Source organism: Chiloscyllium plagiosum, unplaced genomic scaffold (genome assembly GCF_037043375.1).
Source record: "Chiloscyllium plagiosum isolate Xiang-an unplaced genomic scaffold, Cpla_swu_hap1 HiC_scaffold_36, whole genome shotgun sequence".
NCBI lineage: Eukaryota > Metazoa > Chordata > Chondrichthyes > Orectolobiformes > Hemiscylliidae > Chiloscyllium > Chiloscyllium plagiosum.
In genome coordinates, this window is record NW_028270174.1 from 17,032,017 (window position 1) to 17,051,900 (window position 19,884).

Below are 19,884 nucleotides of genomic sequence, written 5' to 3' on the forward strand. Positions count from 1 at the left end.
CTTTTTCCATCTCTCTTCATCTAACTCCATAAATTCCTTCTATTAATTTCTGTCTTACATTTATCTTGCTTCTGATTAAATGCATCCATGTTATTTGCCTCAAATACTTCATGTAGCAGCGGGTTCAACATTCTGACCACTCTCTGGGTAAAAAAGTTTCCTCTGAATTCCTTAGGGGATGTATTAGTGACTTCCATGTATTCCTAGCTTCTGGCTCTGTTCTCACTCATAAGTGGAAACATTTTTTATATCAATCCTACCAAATCCTTTCATAATCTTAAAGATTTGTATCATTGCTCCCCATTAATCTTCTCTCTTATACTAAAAGAGGCCTAGCCTGGTCAATTATTCTTGAAACAGTTTGAACAAAAGCACACAATTACAGCACAATTATATTTTATTCAAAAAAGGCTTAACATCAGTTACAGTCATACATAATATTCAAAATAAGTCATTTTGTAAGAATTTTTTTCCCTAAATGTAACACATTCCTTTAAAGCTCCAGTACTAAAATTGATCAAGTGCAAAAGAATGCATGTAAAATCATTAATATAATGAGATTGTATTGCACTAATTTCGTTTAATTAATCTTGAAGAATTTGTGGGCAACAAGAATGATATTAATAAAGGAGACACTTCAAGCAGTCACCAACAATAGGAAATATATTCTCCAGTTGATCTAGAAATTAAACTCAAAGCTAAACACACTGTTTTTCAAAACAGAGAAAACAATGCAGCAATGTCAGTGTGAATGATCAATTTCCTGCTGTCTACTGTTATCATGACCTTTATAATAGATTTAACACTTGTTACTACTAAAGTAAGGCTAAGTGGCCTTTGTACCGTTTCTTTTTTCTCTTGCTGTTTTCTGGTGCATTGGGATTACATTTCCTACCTTGCAAACAGGGGGAGTTCTATGAGTTCAAAGCCTATATATCAACACTTCCATTGCCTTCATTTTCTCTAGGCCATTGGGTCCAGTGCATTTGTTTTTATTTCCATAAATATTTCCAGCAGCCGTTCCTGACTGAAACTGATCACTATATGTTCCTCACCTTCACCAAACCCTTGGTTCCCTTTTACATCCAGAATATTTTTTGCATGTTTCACAGTGAAGATAAATAAAAAGCATTTGTTTAATGTCAGTACCATTTCCTTATTCCCTCTAATTTGTCCTGTCTCTGCCACAAAGGAACCCAACATACTCTTCAGAAACTCTTTTTGGATACATATAGAATCTTTTACAATCTATTTTTGTACCTCTAGCTAGTTTACTTTCCTATTTATCTTTACCATTTTTGGTCATCCTTTAATGAATTTTCAAACTTTCAAATTCTGAAACTAACTACTTTTTGCAACGTTATTAGTCTCTTCCTTGAATATCACATTTGCTTTTTTTGTTCGCTACAGATGATTAATTTTTGCCATGGAGTTTTTATTTCACAAAAGAATGTATGTTCATTGTGAATTCATTTTTGTGTAATTGTCTACGTATATTCATATCTTTTAACTTAACTTCCCAATTTATGTTAGCCTCAATCGAAATAGCTTGCTTTGTTCAGATTAAAAACAATAGTTTTAGGCTTCACTAACTGCCTACCGAATTCTTATATATTATAGTGACTCTTCCCTGTATGTTCCTTTACTACATTTAACACTGTTTAACTGTACAACAATAAATCTAAATTAGGCCTTTCTGTAATTACAGTGATTGCTGCAATGCTGGTGCAGCAATGTGTAAAATTGGCAGGCATGGCTGCAGCAGAATTTCACAACTCACAGATGCCCACATTGGACCATTTGATAGCCATTCACCCATGCCAAAGGGATCTTAATGCCACCCACACCAGCCACATAGAGGCAGCATGTATCTGGCTCAGTGACACCACGCCTGACAAATTTGCTTTTAATGTTTATGGAAAATGAAATTTTATAAGCTAAATATTCACAGAAATGGAAACAATATTAAAAAACGATAAACAGATAAATTGTAGCACCTTATGTCAAACACTTATACAATATACATTTTGACTACCACCTGGATATTGAAGGAAGTTTAATTCACAAGAAAAGTAAAGATGCAAGTGTTTAAAAAGGACAAGTTTGGAGTAGTTCCAGTCTTATGAGCTAATTTTTGCACATGACCTACATCAATGTATGGAAGTTACTGGCACTGGTACCTGTTCAGATACCTGCCGAAAATAGGTGTTGGTAACTTCAACATGCAAGTCAGAAGTTCAACACTTGTTTGGATATATGACTGTGAGAGAGGGGACAATGTTCAGTTGAGCAGATGCCAGGTGTGATCCATTCAGCATCTTTGAGTGATTACCACCTCTACTGTTGGGGCGGTGGTCATTATTTCTTTTTGATAAATTTCTCTAGCAATTTCTTGACTGAAACTGATAACCATTTGTTCCTCACTCTCACCAGAACCTTGGTTCCCCATTACATCTGGAATTGGGAAGAACAGTCAAAATCAGATATTGCAAGTTTCATTTCACCTTCAGTCACACTCAAAGGTGCAGCCCAATTAACAGACACCAAGTGACAGCTTTATATTCGTGGTTAGAAATCTTGGTCCTTTTTGGTAAAGAGGTCATGGAGAATCCATGAGGTTTCATAAAACTTAGTATGATCTCCAGCAAATATTTAACTCGATGCAAGATTAAGTTCAAAGCACTGCCAGTTGTACCATTTCCTTGATGTTCTTTCATTGACAAGCAGGGGCCTTAGCATCTTGAACCACATAGAATGCGTAGGAAAGAGCAGGGAGAACAATCGGTTTTCCTGGTTGAAGCACTTTCCCAGTGATAATCGGCAATGTCTTCCTGTCCACCATTTTGAGAAGCTTGCCGTTGAGTTGAACAGACCTAAGAATCAGACACAAGTTTTGATTTCTCATGCGGTGCACTTGCCTATTGCACTTGCCCCCTTCTGACAAATTGGACTGAATTTCACCGTCTCATGAAGACTATGGGAATTACATGCACAATGCCATTGGATTATTCTCAAGGATTCTTCAGTTATAGAGTCATAGATTCATAGAGATGTACAGCATGGAAACAGACCCTTCGGTCCAACCTGTCCATGCTGACCAGATATCCCAACCCAACCTAGTCCCACCTGCCGGTCCATATCCTCCAAATCCTTCCTATTCATATACCCATCCAAACGCCTCTTAAATGTTGCAATTGTACCAGCCTCCACCACATCCTCTGGCAGCTCATTCCATACCCGTACCACCCTCTGCGTGAAAAAGTTGCCCCTTAGGTCTCTTTTATATCTTTCCCCTCTCACCCTAAACCTTTGCCCTCTAGTTCTGGACTCCCCCGACCCCAGGGAAAAGACTTTGTCTATTTATCCTATCCATGCCCCTCGTAATTTTGTAAACCTCTATAAGGTCACCCCTCATCCTCTGACACTCTAGGGAAAACAGCCCCAGCCTTTTCAGCCTCTGCCTATAGCTCAAATCCTCCAACCCTGGCAACATCCTTGTAAATCTTTTCTGAACCCTTTCAAGTTTCACAACATCTTTCCAATAGGAAGGAGACCAGAATTGCACGCAATATTCCAACAGTGGCCTAACCAATGTCCTGTACAGCCGCAACATGACCTCCCAACTCCTGTACTCAATACTCTGACCAATAAAGGAAAGCATACCAAACGCCTTCTTCACTATCCTATCTACCTGTGACTCCACTTTAAAGGAGCTATGAAACTGTACTCCAAGGTCTCTTTGTTCAGCAACACTCCCTAGGACCTTACCATTAAATGTATAAGTCCTGCTAAGATTTGCTTTCCTAAAATGCAGCACCTCGCATTTATCTGAATTAAACTCCATCTGCCACTTCTCAGCCCATTGGCCTATCTGGTCAGGATCCTGCTGTAATCTGAGGTAACCCTCTTCGCTGTCCAGATGACTTTGGTGTCATCTGCAAACTTACTAACTATACTACTTATGCTCGCATCCAAATCATATATGTAAATGACAAAAAGTAGAGGGCCCAGCACCGATCCTTGTGACACTCCATTGGTCACAGGCCTCCAGTCTGAAAAACAACCCTCCACCACCACCCTCTCTCTTCAACCTTCGAGCCAGTTCTGTATCCAAATGGCTAGTTCTCTCTGTATTCCATGAGATCTAACGTTGCTAATCAGTCTCCCATGGGCAATCTTGTTGAACACCTTACTGAAGTCCATATAGATCACATCTACTGCTCTGCCCTCATCAATCCTCTTTGTTACTTCTTCAAAAAGGTCAATCAAGTTTGTGAGACATGATTTCCCACGCACAAAGCCATGTTGACTATCCCTAATCAGTCCTTGCCTTTCCAAATACATGTACATCCTGTCCCTCAGGATTCCCTCCAACAACTTGAGGGCGGCACAGTGGCACAGTGGTTAGCACTGCTGCCTCACAGCGCCAGAGACCCGGGTTTAATTCCCACCTCAGGTGACTGACTGTGTGGAGTTTGCGCATTCTCCCCGTGTCTGCGTGGGTTTCCTCCGGGTGCTCCGGTTTCCTCCCACAGTCTAAAGATGTGCAGGGTCGGTGAATTGGCCATGCTAAATTGCCCGTAGTGTTAGGTGAAGGGATAAATGTAGGTGTATGGGTGGGTTGCGCTTCGGCGGGTCGGTGTGGACTTGTTGGGCCGATCGGCCTGTTTCCATACTGTAAGTAATCTAATCTAATCTAATCTAGTCTAACCTTGTCCACCACTGATGTCAGGCTCACCGGTCTATAGTTCCCTGGCTTGTCTTTACCACCCTTCTTAAACAGTGGCATCACATTTACCAACCTCTAGTCTTCCGGCACCTCACCTGTGACTATTGATGATACAAAAATCTTAGCAATACGCCCAGCAATCACTTCTCTAGCTTCCCACAGAGTTCTCGGGTACACCTGATCAGGTCCTGGGGATTTATCCACCCTTAACCGTTTCAAGACATCCAGCACTTCCTCCTCTGTAATCTGGATATTTTGCAAGATGTCACCATCTATTTCCCTACAGTCTATATCTTCCATATCCTTTTCCACAGTAAATACTGATGCAAAATATTCATTTAGTATCTCCTCCATTTTCTGTGGCTCCACACAAAGGCTGCCTTACTTTGAGGGGCTCTAATCTCTCCCTAGTTACCCTTTTGTCCTTAATATATTTAACTAGGAAATTGTAACACCCACACATGGACTGATCCACTTGTTGGAAAAAATGTCACCCTTCCTTCCAAACAAGAGCCAACGTCATGGACGGGATACCTAATTACAATCTACAGCAGCTGCCCCAACACTGCTATGCAGTAGCCAGACCTCGCTCCTTGAATCTTTCAGACATCTCAACTGTATTCCAGCCTCTACTCTTGATAGATCTTCCTGCACAATCATCTCACAGTTTTTCTTTTATCTGCCAGTCTCACCCACTAAGTCCTTCACTTTCCCAGATTCTGGTACTCTGTGTCCTGGAAAATGTGTGGATGCTTCCCTCAAGGCTGCAGGCCAGGACATACACCTCCAAATAGGAGCCTGAGGAAGCAAGGGCTATTGCAACTGATGCAGACATCACAGCAGAGATCAAACACTTCTGACATTAAACAAGTAATTAATACCTTGGGGTGACTGATATTATGAATGTACTGACTTTAAATGGGGCTGTTTTGTGGCTGGTTTAAAAATAAATGTTGCAAGTATGCCCACCCAGAGTGTCCAAGGGACCCATATTTACTTGCTTTCTCATTAACTGAATTATAATTAGTTCCTCCCACACCCCAAAGAAATGATGAGCAGGAACACAGGAACTATCAATTTTATAAATTATGACAACACTCTTGCAGTTTGTCTGCCACACAACAGATACAGTCTCAGGAGCTAGAACATCTACTTGGTCCTGACAGTTGTATTCATGCCTCTGAATTAAGTTAATGGATATAAGGCCCACTGCTGGATTTGAGCAGATAGTCTAGATGGAGAGTATGGTGCAGAGGGAATGCTGCACAGCTACTTCAGATGTTGTGAAAAAATTCTAATGCTGCTATTTAAAGAAAACGAAGGATAATCTCTCCGTTTCCAGATTATTTTTATCCTTACAGCTATGGCTTGGTTATGTAGCCCGTCACTAATTGTGGCCTTTTGTAATATGCAAATTCATTGTTGCATTTCCCCCATTTAAACTTCAAAAGCACTTCACTGGTTGATGGCCAGAGGGTACAATGCAAGCAATAGCAGCTGGACTCAAATCTGTCTGAAACAGGATTACATGGTGATGGTGGGGTTTGGGTGGTTGGGAGGCAGTGAGGGAAGGATCATGGTGGGGTTGCAGTGGTAATGGTAATGGGACAGGTAATGGAAATGCTTTCCATAGAAATGACCCATAGCTTGCCCTCTTCAAGCAATTTGCGAAAGTGAAATAAAAAGAGCAACATTGGCTCAATGCAGATCATCATAAATACTTTTAGATAACCTAGTCACTGAATTTGTTAAAAGCCAAAGGTGTGCTTACTGTGAATATAATCCTTTTCTACTGTCACCAGGTTGAAGCAAGTACTGAATAGTTTTGTTGAACAAAGAGCAGCAAAGGAGAATGTGTTTGTCTTGGTCACTCAGGTTTAAAGCAAACATCGTTACTGATCCCTTTCGATAGATGTAACTGGAAGTGGAGAAAGATGAATTAGTATTATTGTCGATAATCATTAATCTAGTTCTTCAGTTGATCCTCCCAACACTACGTGTGCACTCAAATTCCATGCTGAGTATTAGTACATGTGGAGGTGCCAGTGTTGGACTGGGGTGGAAAAGGTCAGAAGTCACACAACACCAGGTTATCATCCAACAAGTTTATTTGAAATCACAAGCTTTCAGAGTGCTGTTCCTTCATCAGGTAAAGTTCACCTGACTTCACCTGACAAAGGAGTGGCATTCCGAAAGCTTGTGATTTCAAATAAACCTGTTGGACTATATCTGGTGCCATGTGACTTCTGAATATTAATAAGCTATTGTCAATGCCTTACTTACAAAATCATTCACTCCTTGAGCATATTATTCTGGGTACTAGCTAATGAAAAACACACACACATACAAAACAGGCAGATATTTCATGGAGGTAGGGTTTCAGTTAGGTCAGTTGGCTGGACAGCTGATTTGTATAGCAGACTGACGCCAACGCTGCCGGTTCAATTCCCAGATCACCTGAGGTCACCATGAAGGTCCCACCTTCTCAATCTTTCCCCTTGCCTAAGACTGATGGTCAGGTTAAACTCTCTCTTTAATGAAAGAGCATCCCTCTAGGTCTATGGCAACATTATTTATTGGAGGTGACAGAGACCTTTTTCTTTATTCACAGGAAGAGGGCATCACTGGCTATGCCAGCATTTAGTGCCCATCCCTAATTGACGAGTAAAAGTCAATCACATGTGGGTCTGGAGTCACAAGTAGGCCACACCAAGTAAGGATGGCAGATTTGCTTCCTGAAAGGACATGAGTGCACCAGGTAGGATTTTCTGATAATCAACAATGGATTCATGGTCATCTTAATTGAATTCAAGTTCCACTATCTGTCATGGCAGGATTCAAACCTAGATCCCCCGAACACTACCTGGGTCTCTGGATTAGCAATCCAGCATAATACCACTAGACCCTCACCTCCCCTAACTAATTGTCTTTTAGAATCCTGTGTCACTTTTCTCATTAAGTACCAACTGAGCAGGGTTAGGCTTTCTCTGCCATCACGGACCTTGGGGACAGAGGTCCCAGTGCCAAGACTACTTCCTGATAGAGGCCAACAGCTCCACTGGGCATTGGTGGCTGCTGCTGGTAATGCACCAGTGCGGGCACAGGGTCACCAATGGACCCAGGCACAGGGAAGTGATGAGAATAGCAAATGGCTGTCCTCCATGATGCAGGTTCCTTGGGCAAGCACTGAATGCTTATACATGAAGGACCTTCAGAAGCCTACGAGCATCACTGACAGTGAGTCCGCTGCCTGCTGAAGTCCAGCAGTAATGGGATGAGGACCGTAACTGGGCATTGAGGGCCTCAACTGTCAACAGTGGGAAAGCCAGATAGCTGATTTATGTTGAACTTAATCAGTGTTGAGATTGAATGGAGGCAGGGTCCCCATTCATCACCAAGCTCAATACATCAGGGGCAGGAAATTCTGTCCATATTCCCACAGCAAAATGATTGCACGTTTCCTTTGAAGAATTTTATTTGCAGCCTATTTAGAAAACAGAAGAAAATAGCAAAACATCACACTGTGACTTTAGTCCCAGCAATTGTATTTCAAAATGAGACAATTTAATCTCAGTCTTTGGAATGAAAAAAGGCACAAAACAAATAATTCTTAAATGGACTTCTGCCCAGATTTATGCCATTAAAATTAAATTGGAAATATAAATGTCTATTGCACTACTTTCTTATCACACAAATAACAGAGGCACATGGTATGAAGCTTGGCAAAGGCTGAATGATGTTATTGTAGAGATATTTAGTCTGGTCCTTTAGACATTAATGGAAGTATTAATACATTCATTTTATACAGTTAACCTTTAAATTCCAAGAACAACTTAATAAATTATGTTTATTAATAGACATTCTGTAGTGTAAACGTTGAGTATTGCTGAAAAAGGTCACATTTTGTCAAGCTTTCGTCTTGCGCTCATCAGAACATTCTCAAGAATAAAATTGTAAAATGAGAACAAAATTTTATATTGTGTGAGCATAGACTGCTGATTGGTTGGCAAAGGGACTCTGATTGGAAGAGATGTTGCCACAGAGTAGGTTAGATGATGACTGACGTTTAACTGCCTCAACTTAAAAAAACTTAAATCAGATAGGTTGACTCTGATTGGTCAAGGCACTGCCCTGACAAATGAACTGTAGATTGGCCGTCAACTATTTTGTTAATTTGATACACGTGCAATGTGTGTACATGTTCTTTCTATCATAGGCATATATTTCTAACATATATTGTGTGTGTACACATGTACCATTGCAATTTCACCTTTCTGTCATAATAGGTCACTTTCATACCTTCCACCAAACATGTTAAGGTTATACAGAAGTGCCCTTAAGTATTACTAGTTAATTAATTCAATACGAAATTAGAATATAAAATTGAAGCATAGCAAAATGTTCACATGAAATTACATCTGCATGTTGTGGTTTAATTATTTGTGTTCTCTAAATTACACATGATCTAAATAATGACCTCGGTTTGGACGTGTCATTAACAAATTTGTGGGGGTTCAGAGTAAGTCTTGGGCATTGATAGAGCCTATCAGAAGGGTTGAAGAAAAGGGAATTGTTAGAGGATTTCTCGCAGGAAATGAAGAAATATTGAATGGGGTGCCCTGGAAGGATAGCATATAGGCCACAGTTGCAACTAATTTTGGAATGTAATAATCCAAATGTCAGGAAGAAAGTTCATGCTATGTTAACTTGGAAGGCTTATCTATAATTTCTTCTCCCCCTACAATTTCACTTCAGGTCACAATGCTTCAGATAATTACAGATAAATCTTCCAAGTAACAGTATGACATTTCTTTCTGACCTTTTTCAGAATTATTACAATCCACATTACCCACATCTTAAAACTTAAAAGTAAATGCCAAAATTGTTTCAACATCATTAAACAATGTAGGGTTCCAACTTTTTATTTTCTTGCGTTAACAGTTACCTCCAACGCACAACAATGCTGGACAGCTAAAATTTTGGTCTGTCCTTTGCTTTTACTGTTTTACAAGAAAACCTAAACTTTTTTAAACAATTGAATTTCAAATTGAACAGGAAAACTCAACTGAACAGATGTGTGTTTGAATTACTGTTTTTGATTGGACTGCACCTTCCTTCCACTTTATAACAGGGAATACATTTTAAAAATATCCCATTGACTGTAAAGTGTTTTGGGGCATCATGAGATTAAGAAAGCTGCTATATAAAATACAAATCGATCTTTCTGATTCAGGATGTTAAAGAAAACAAGAGCCTAATGATGTCTTGGCCAAAATTCTCCCTTCAACCAGCTCCATCACCAAGAATAGATTAATTGTTTCTTCTTTTTGTTGTGGGGCAGTGTTATGGACAAAATAGCTGCCACAAAGAATTTACTTGACATTGAACTATCCTAAAATGGGTCAGACAGGATAGCATGATTTCTAAATCCGATCCCTTGTCTTCACCAGCAATAATGTTTTTGAAGTGGAAACTGAAATAGCATCCTATTTAGCAGCCAAATGCTATCAATTTGCAAGCTCTCCATGAGGTACATATGGCAAGACTTCCTCTCTGCTCCTTAGCATATATTGAATGTTTTGTTTTAATAAAACCTCTATATCTTCAATTCAAAATTACTGGGGCCTTAAGTTGAAGGTTTGCTAAATCTTTTATCTTTCACTTAACACATCATTGAATTCTTTACGAAAAGAGTGCATTCATAATGGATTAAAACTACATGTAGAAGTCAATTTAGAAAACAAAACAAGAAGTCATTGCACCATTTGTAAATGATGCTTTCATGTTCAGTTCACTTCATTTCTAACTCAGGTGGTGTAAAAGATACAATGACACTATTTTAAAGAAGTAGACAGGCAGGATACTGGAAGAACACAGCAAGCCAGGCAGCATCAGGAAATGCAGAAGTCAATGTTTTGGGTGTAACCGTTCTTCAGGACTGAGGGTGAGTGGGGGGGGGGGGGGGGGGGGTGCGCAGAGGGAGCTGCAGATAAAGGGAGAGGCAGGGGCAGGGTGGTAAAGTGGGGATAGGTGAAGACAGATAGAGGGAGGTAGAGGTAGAGGTAGAATGAATCCGATTGGTCGCAGGGAGGGGGATGGGATTGGAAGGGAGTCAGGGGATGGGGAGGGAGGTTCTGGCCAATCCTTATTCATCAACCAATCTTACCATACACAATCTTATCTAGTCATTATCATTTTGCTGTTTGTGAGAGTTTGTGTATAGATTGGCTGTTTGTTTCCTCGATTACAATTGTGACCACACTGCTACAGCATTTAATTGTCTGGAAGGCCTTTTGGGACATCTTGGAAGTTGTGAAAGTTGCTATAGAAATTCAAGTTCTCTGTTATTGTGTGGGCACAGGATAAGGTATAAATTCTGCTCTGTTAATAAACTGAAGTGAAAGTCTGACATTGTCATCTGGGTCTTCGGTCATAAGTCCATGACAATAGCAGCAACCATTTGGTGCAATCAATAAGCATCCAAATAAAATATAAAAAATGCTCTAGACCAGCATTAGGTAAGAAAAGTATTCAGGAAGGTCCTTTACCTGTTGGGGTTGGTACAGTGCATGTACACACGTAAGGTTCCATTGTCGGCTGTGTCTTTGTGCACAGCAGATACATTCAGTACCCTGGTGCCGACAAGTCTTTTATAAATGAGAGAAAGCCAATAATCCTGCAAAGAACAGAAATAAAGGATTTTTTGTATGTTTGTTTTAATCAGGAATTCCTAAAGATGAGGAGACAGATACTGAAACTGTAATATGCGAGAGAGCCTGCAGTCAATTACAGAACCGGATTCAAGTAGGTTTGGCAGTTTCTTTGTATAATTGCTATGTTACAGGGCTTTTAAAGAATTTATTCACAGAAATTTGGCGTCACTAGTAAGACCAACTTTTATTGCCTTTTCCAAACTGTCTGATGATTCAGCATCTTAAAATAAAACCAAATGGTTTGCTCAGCCAATTCAGTAGACAGCTAAGAGCCAGCCAATTGCTAGAAGTGGCATATATATCAGATCAGATTAGGGCATCAGATTTCCCTCCCTGAAAGATATTGGTGAACAAAACGTGTTTTCTTGAAAAAAAACAAATAATCCAATAGTTACATAGTTGCTTTGAGGATGCGTATAGGGTATAAGCAGGCAGGGAAATTAAGTTCTGAGTTTTGTGAAACAGGGGGTTCAACTGAGCGCAGGCAGAGAAAGAGTTAAATTCTGAGTTTTGTGAAACAAGAGGTTCAGCTGAGCATGACTCAGATCAGATAACAACTTACAGTTAACAATGGGGTGCTGCAGGCAAAGGTAATGGATTAACAAGGTGGAAAAGCATTTATTATGTAGAGCCATTTAACAAGATGAGGTAGCATTCAGTAAGTGAGGCAAGTTTAACAAGGTGAAAAATATTTATTTTGTGAAGCCAGTTATTCATTCTGTAACAGCAGATGGCTTAATCCTTACAACTGACACTTGCTGATTGTGACGGTCACCCAGTCAATATGTATGTTGCCTTATTTAGATGCTCCTCCCCATAAAATGACTATATAGTTCATTGAGAAACTACTGTTCCAGAGGAGACCGTGAACACATGTCCCTGTGCACATGGGCAATTGTTCTGTCTCCCTCCATGGCCTGGAATAAAGATGAAGGAGGTAAAACTATGCTGGATTTCTGAGCGTTTTGCTTTGACTGAGGGGTGAAAACAGGATGACAGCTTGGATATTAAATTTTTGTCCCACATTTGATTAACTAAATTTAAGTTCCACAGGGACTGTGGTGGGATTTGAGCTCATGTACCTGGGGTAGACATTCAAGCCTCTGAATTACCATCATGACCACAATGGTGCCACATCTCTCCATATCCTCACACAAAAACAGCTTCAAATCACACCTTTGCAGTTTAAGAACTTAATGTAAACAAAAAATTGGAAATAAAAAATTGGTTTCAGTAAAATAACCACAAAGCAATTGGACTGTCAAAAAAAAAATAACTGGTTCACCAAGAATCTTTAGAGAGAAAACTTGCTGTTTCTAAACTAATCTGGCTTTATGTAACTCCTGTCCAACACCAAAGAAGTTGACTCAACTGCCTTCTGAAACAGCCTAGCAAGCCACTCAATTATGCATTAAATTCTTACCCGCAGCTCAAAAAGACCACATGTTGGAAGATAATGAGAGATGAGCAATAAATGTCAGTCTTGTTAGGGACATCTGCATCCCAAGAATGAATAATTAAAAGGTTAAAATTGTGAGTGAAGTACAATGATTCTCTCCACCATACACAATTTTGATAATTCAGTGCCTTTTTTTGCTAAAGAAACACACTTTCTCTGAGATAAATAGGCACCAAATCCTGAGAGATAATATTGTTTCCCTTGTATAATCTCTTACCTCAATCATAAATATTTACTCGCCCTGTCAGGTTAAATCATTTAATTTAATGTTAAATGTACTTGATAAGTAGCTCTTACTATTTTTCACTCTCTGTATAAATCAATGGAGAGCCACCACAATGCCAATTTAAAGCAGTTAATATAACCAGATCAGTTGTCTCTCTATTTCAATGGAAAAGCTCCTGTCTAAGTACCATATCAAGAAACAATTTACTTGGAGTCAAATAAATCTTCTTACCTTCTTAATGATGATTGAGGTGTCAGCAGCACCTCTTCATCTTTCCAAATGGTGCACCTATGCTGTGATGTTCCCTAGATAATTGTGAATTGTTGCTATTTTGCAGTGTCTAGGAGCTTCATTAATTCCTGGAGCTTCTAGAGAAATTCTAGAGAGTTGACAATCCTGTTTTCATTCCCTTCCACTTAGGTCCACAGCCCACCCTTATCAGTGAAAGGGTAAAGTGGCATTCTGCGCTGGAGTGCAAGAGGTAAATTCAACAATCCTGATCTTGCAAATTGCCTGACTGCAGCAGAATATCATGCCTTCAATGGCAGTATGGTAAATTGTAAATGATACACACAAACACACACACTCCAACTACCAACTCACCCATAAAATGCTGTTTGGTTTGCAACCTGTGATAGCACTGAACATTCTAAGTCAAATGGAGAACATGCAATGAAAACTGTGAATGTTTCTAAACAGTCAGCCTGCAGCACACATAATCCTTCCTGTATTGTTCAAATCTCCACCTGTCTTAACAACCCACAAAATGGCTATTGAATGAGGATGAAATTGCCTGAAACTATTTCATAATGGAAACATATTTCTGTTCATGATTTTCCAGTCATATCAGAGAGGGCAAGGTCATTGGAAAGGAGGAAGATGTTTTAAAAGCTACACACAAGTTTTGTTGGGCTCCTCCATTGCAGGGGTCGACCTAAGCTCCCAGTCACCACCCATTTTAATTACCTTTCCCACTCCCTTTCCAACATGACCATCCTTGGCCTCTCCATTCCTACAGCCAATCAAACCACAAATTGGAGGAACAACACCTCATCTTCCACCTGGACAGCCTACAGCCCAGAGGACTCAACATGGAGTTCTCCAATTTCAGATAACCTCCCTTACCATCCCAGACTCCTGTTCAAGCCCCTCACCTTCCCTTCCATTCCTCTGATTCACCCTTCCTTCCAGTTACCAACTGGATTAATTTCTCCCATTAACCAACCAGGTCATACCTTCTACTTATGTTCACCTATCCCTACCTTACCTCACCAGCCCACCCTCCCTCCCCCCACCCACTCCACCTCACTCCCTTATCTGCAACTCCCGCACATCCATCCTCAGTCCTGAAGAAGGGTTACACCCGAAATGTTGACTTTCCACCTCCTGATGCTGCCTGGCTTGCTGTGTTCTTCCAGCCTCCTGCCTGTCTATCCTAATTAACAGCCCTGCCCACCCAAGATTCTTTAAATGAGGTCCTGGTCAAATCAGGAATAAAATGTGTGCAGATTGTGAAATCACAGTGCTTACGTGCAATGCAAAGTGAATGTTAGTTCCAGTGTCTTTTAAAATTATTACTTAAATTTAAAAACTGTATCATACATACTGGTAAAGGGTCAAGAGTTCTATCCACCAGCTGGTAAAACCCTGCACCAAACAAAGCCTGTCGGATAACAACATCAATGCCCAATTTAGCCGACAGTCCAAGTTTGTCCAACCACCTGTAAAATAATGAGATGATGAGCACCTGGGCTGATCAAATGCCTCTCACATCAACTCAATCGATAAAACAAAACAACTATTCTGAAAATCCAGCACCTATATCTGAAATGCTTGCAGGTATTAGCTGGAGATTCACCTGGACCTCCACAAACTAAGACTGTGATTGTTGGGTTGTAAGATGTGTACATACAATGTGTAAGTTGTAAATAAATGTCAAAAGTTACATTAAGTTTGGCTCTAGTTCTATCCTCCGCTAATTGGATTTCTGGATTATAGCACTAAGTGATATGAAAAGCAGTCTCCAATGCATTGAAACTCAAACTCTCCACAGTATGATACAGTATTCTTTAAGCTTGATGGCTGTATTAACAGAACAGAATGACTAGTGATTAAAACTTTTCATTTCCCATGCGAATTAGCAGCTCCAAGTTGTTGTCGCGGTAGGTGCCTAACAAACAAACTCAACAGTGCCATCACAATCATGTCCAATCAAGGAAAGGGGGACAAGGGTATAATTCGTCAGTGTTCTCATTACTAATCTTGCAACATCTTTGGACAAATGATTCAAGTGTTGGAAGAAGGAATATAATTAGAGTGATATGGTGATCAGCTGTGCTGCCTCACAATGCCAGGGACCTGGGTTCAATTCCAGCTTTGGGAGTTTGCATGTTCTCCCTATGTCTATGTGTGTTTCCTCCTACGTTCAAAAGATGTGATTTGATCATAGAATCCCTAATGGAAACAGGCCATTAGGTCCAATAAGTCCACACCCGACCCTCCGAAGCGTGACCCATTCCCCTACCCTATTACTCTACACTTACCCTGACTAATGCACCTAACCTACACATCCTTAATATCATCGGCAAGTTAGCATGGCTAATTCACCTAATTTGCACATCTTTGGACTGTTGGAGGAAACCGGAGCACCCAGAGGAAGCCACGTTTGGTGATTTGGCCATGCTAAACATTGCTCTGTAGTGTCCAGAGATGTTCATATTAGGTGGTAAAAAAACCATGTGGATGATGGGGGTGGGCCTGGGTGGGATGCTTTTTGGAATGTCAGTGCAGATTCAATGAATCGAGTGGCCTTTTTCTGCACTATAGGGATTCTATGATTGTATCCTGTGGTTGACTGTGATTCAGTTTAGTAGTTATCCAAGTCAGTCAGAGCACACCTATGATTAATGGTCATTTGGTGAAGGTACTGAAGGGTGATTCTGAACCTCCCTCAGCAAGCAGACAAGGACAGGAACAGATTCCAAACCCTCAGGTACCTCATGGTAATTCTATTATCTTGACAGAGGGATGGAAATTACAATGAGACACTGGGGACACTTTTCCATCCAGTTCATCATTTGAATTACTTGACGATGTTCCACAAATTGGAGGAGGTGCAAAAAATTGTAAAAAACATTGCATAGAGTCATAGAGATGTACAGCACGGAAACAGACCCTTCGGTCCAACTCATCCATGCCGACCAGATATCCCAACCCAATCTAGTCCCACCTGCCAGCACCTAGCCCATATCCCTCCAAACTCTTCCTATTCATATACCCATCCAAATGCCTTTTAAATGTTGCAACTGTACTAGCCTCCACCACTTCCTCTGGCAGCTCATTCCATACACGTACCACCCTCTGCATGAAAAAGTTGCCCCTTAGGTCTCTTTTATATCTTTCCCCTGTCACCCTAAACCTATGCCCTCTAGTTCTGGACTCCCCTGACCCTAGGGAAAAGACTTTGTCTATTTATCGTATCCATGTCCCTCATGATTTTATAAACCTCTATAAGGTCACCCCTCAGCCTCCGACGCTCCAGCTTTAGAACTTGTAAATTTTTTTCTAATTTGCTTTTCTCTTGGATATAGCCCATTCAATGCCTATCAGTGTTAGCGCATTAGACTGGACCATTCTCCTCTGGTCAAATTAGCACAATCAGTCAAATTAATTGGATGAAAATTTCTTAGACCTATGGGGTCTTACAGCAAATGAGTTAAGGATGCTTCAATCCAACTTCGGGGGAGGGGGGGTACAGGAGGCGGTGGAATTGAATGTCACAGAGCAAAAATTGTGAACACTGGAAAAGGGATGGCTAAAGAGGAAACATTAGCACAAGTAAAACTGGGTGGCCTTCAGATGGTGGGCTGAGCTCATATTTTGAAGCAGACCAGAGAGAATGATACTCTACATTGATTCTAATATACATCTGGCTTCATTCTGAATGATATAAATGTGCTGACCACTGTGCTATAAATTAACTGAGGAATTAGCTCTTATAAGTGGCTTACAGGATAATGAATGCTTGCTACTCACATAAAACCAGCTACGTATGTGTCTGAGAGATCAGGAGCTCCTCCTCCGAAAGCTGAACTGGTCTCCCCTAACCATACCTTCTTTTCAGGAGCAATTTTAGAAGCAATCTGTGGTAAGGGAAGTATAAGAGCTTAATGTTAATTTGAAGATCAATATTATTATTGACTGAACCATGAAAACAAGATTAATGATATATTTAAGCCAGAAACAAATATTTATTTTTGAAAAGTATATTCATAAAAATAAGTCATAACCAAAACTACTGTGGATTCTAGAAGTCTGAGATAAAACAAAATAATGCTGGAAATATACAGCTAATCAGGCAGCATCTGGACTGTTAACATTTCAGATTGAGCTGACCTTCCTATCAGAAGGATGTTGTGAAACTTGAAAGGGTTCAGAAAAGATTTACAAGGATGTTGCCAGGGTTGGAGGATTTATGGGGAGAGGCTGAACAGGCTCGGGCTGTTTTCCCTGGAGCGTCGGGGTGACCTTTTGGAGGTTTATAAAATCATGAGGGGCATAGATAGGATAAATAGACAAGGTGTTTTCCCTGGGGTGGGAGAGTCCAGAACTAGAGGGCATAGGTTTAGGGTGAGAGGGGAAAGATGTAAAAGGGACCTAAAGGGCAACTTTTTCACACAGAGGGTAGTGCGTGTATGGAATGAGCTGCCAGAGGAAGTGGTGGAGGTTGGATCAATTACAGCATTTAAAAGGCATCTGGATGGGTATATGAATAGGAAGGGTTTAGGTGGATATGAACCAAGTGCTGGTAAATGGGACTAGATTGCGCTGGGATATCGGGTCGGCATGGACAAGTTGGACCAAAGGGTCTGTTTTCATGCTGTACATCTCTCTGACTCTATGAGATGACTATCATCAGAGGAGCAGCAGAATAGAAACTGTTAATCCTTACTCATTACAGAATATCTGAATCTCAAAAGTTAACCCAACTTCTCTCCACAGATGCTATCTGATCTGCTGAGTATTTCCAGCAGTTTTCTTTTCCATTTAAAGACACTGTATGGTAATTGTGCATCATTGAAAGTGCATGAATTGTTCCATGACCCAGCATGTTAGACAGTCTAAAAGAGACGTTGATTACCTCGGTCTGACATTTGTTAATGACCTGTAAAATGTATAGGAAATAGAGGCACTTGGGGAACAGTGAACGTTGTTATCCATTTCAATTTGATCTGACTTTGCAGCCAGGAGCAAAATATTCATTCCAAAATAAAGAAATCACTTAAGCATCTCTATCCATGATCTGAGCAAAAAAGATTATGTTTAATTTTAAGTTACATAGGAAAGTTCTGTGTGTAAACTATACAGCTCATGCACACTCGATAGCTGAGGCTAGCTAGCAGCAACAATTGGGAGAGAAACAAATGATCTTCACATTATATATCTTTTGGAGCAGATTTTAGAAGCTGCAGTTATGAGTTTCCATCATTTTCAAACATTTGGCAGTGAGGAGGGTAGCGAGGAGTAAATTTATAAACTGATGTCATGCACTTGTCTAACAGCTGAACACTAACACTTCACCGAATAGTATGCTGTAAGTCAAACACTGTTATTCACGAGGCATCACCAAAGTTAAAGATTTTATAGAAATACACAAAATTCTCCAATTTACCTGTCTTTTAATCCCAGGTTGCTAGATAGCATAGACCAGTCTTTTCGACTTAACAAGAAATGCTATTTATTACAAATAGATTTCAGCCACAGGTAAATAATTATGAATTATTGACGTTTAACTCTACCAGTTAAAACGCTAATCCCCTTATAAAACTCACCCGACACACATATGCAGACAGACACAGACAAAAAAAAAGGGTGTTAGAGGTGGAGAGGAAAACTAGGATGGTTATTCAAATGGTCCTTGACCACAGGGTTCACGGAAATGATCCTTTTTGGCTTCTCAGGACTTGTTGTTTGGTGAACTCTATTTGGAAGGGGATGGCCAGAGCGACTGGTTCACAACTTAAGGTGCGTTGATTTATTAGTTAAAAATAACAATTTACAGCAATTGTTAGAGTCAGTGAGTCAAAGAGATGTACAGCATGGAAACTCGCCCATGCCGACCAGATATCCCAACTCAATCTAATCCCACTTGCCAGCACCCAGCTCATATCCCTCCAAACTCTTCCTAATCATATCCCCATCTAGATGCCTTTTAAATGTTGCAATCGTCCTACCTCCACCACTTCCTCTGGCAGCTCATTCCAAACACGTACTACCCTCTGCGTGAAAAAGTTGCCCCTTAGGTCTCTATATACCTTTCCCCTCTCACCCTAAACCTATGCCCTCTAGTTCTGGACTCCCCCACCCCAGAGAAGAGACTTTGTCTATTTATCATATCCATGCCCCTCATGATTTTATAAACCTCTGGAAGGTCACCCCTCAGCCTCCGACGCTCCAGGGAAAACAGCCCCAGCCTGTTCAGCTTCTCCCTGCAGCTCAAATCCTCCAACCCTGGCAACATCCTTATAAATCTTTTCTGAACCCTTTCAAGTTTTACAACATCTTTCCGATAGGAAGGAGACCAGAATTGCACGCAATATTCCAACAGTGGCCTAACCAATGTCCTGTACAGCCGCAACATGACCTCCCAACCCCTGTATTCAATACTCTGACCAATAAAAGAAAGCATACCAAATGCCTTCTTCACTATCCTATCTACCTGCAACTCCACTTTCAAGGAGCTATGAAACTGCACTCA

At 40.5% G+C, this 19,884-nt stretch overlaps 1 protein-coding gene and 1 long non-coding RNA gene across 3 annotated transcripts in view; one reads left to right on the plus strand and one right to left on the minus strand.

Annotated features, from left to right (window-relative positions):
• The window catches only part of LOC122539450 (uncharacterized), an 83,121-nt gene that overhangs the window by 3,271 nt on the left and 59,966 nt on the right, over positions 1-19,884 (plus strand). Inside the window, exons 2-3 of the long non-coding RNA XR_006309084.2 lie at positions 11,454-11,533; positions 13,548-13,608. This is a non-coding gene — a long non-coding RNA (uncharacterized LOC122539450). The remainder of the gene's footprint in view (positions 1-11,453; positions 11,534-13,547; positions 13,609-19,884) is intronic.
• Positions 380-19,884, minus strand: part of hpse (heparanase) — a 38,571-nt gene continuing 19,066 nt past the window's right edge. For both annotated transcript variants that reach the window (XM_043674295.2, XM_043674294.2), the window contains 5 exons: positions 17,163-17,269; positions 14,734-14,848; positions 11,278-11,405; positions 6,501-6,647; positions 380-2,873 (listed from right to left, as the gene is read on the minus strand). In XM_043674295.2, coding sequence (XP_043530230.1) covers positions 2,714-2,873; positions 6,501-6,647; positions 11,278-11,405; positions 14,734-14,848; positions 17,163-17,269 — 657 coding nt within the window. In that variant the 3' untranslated portion in view covers positions 380-2,713. The remainder of the gene's footprint in view (positions 2,874-6,500; positions 6,648-11,277; positions 11,406-14,733; positions 14,849-17,162; positions 17,270-19,884) is intronic.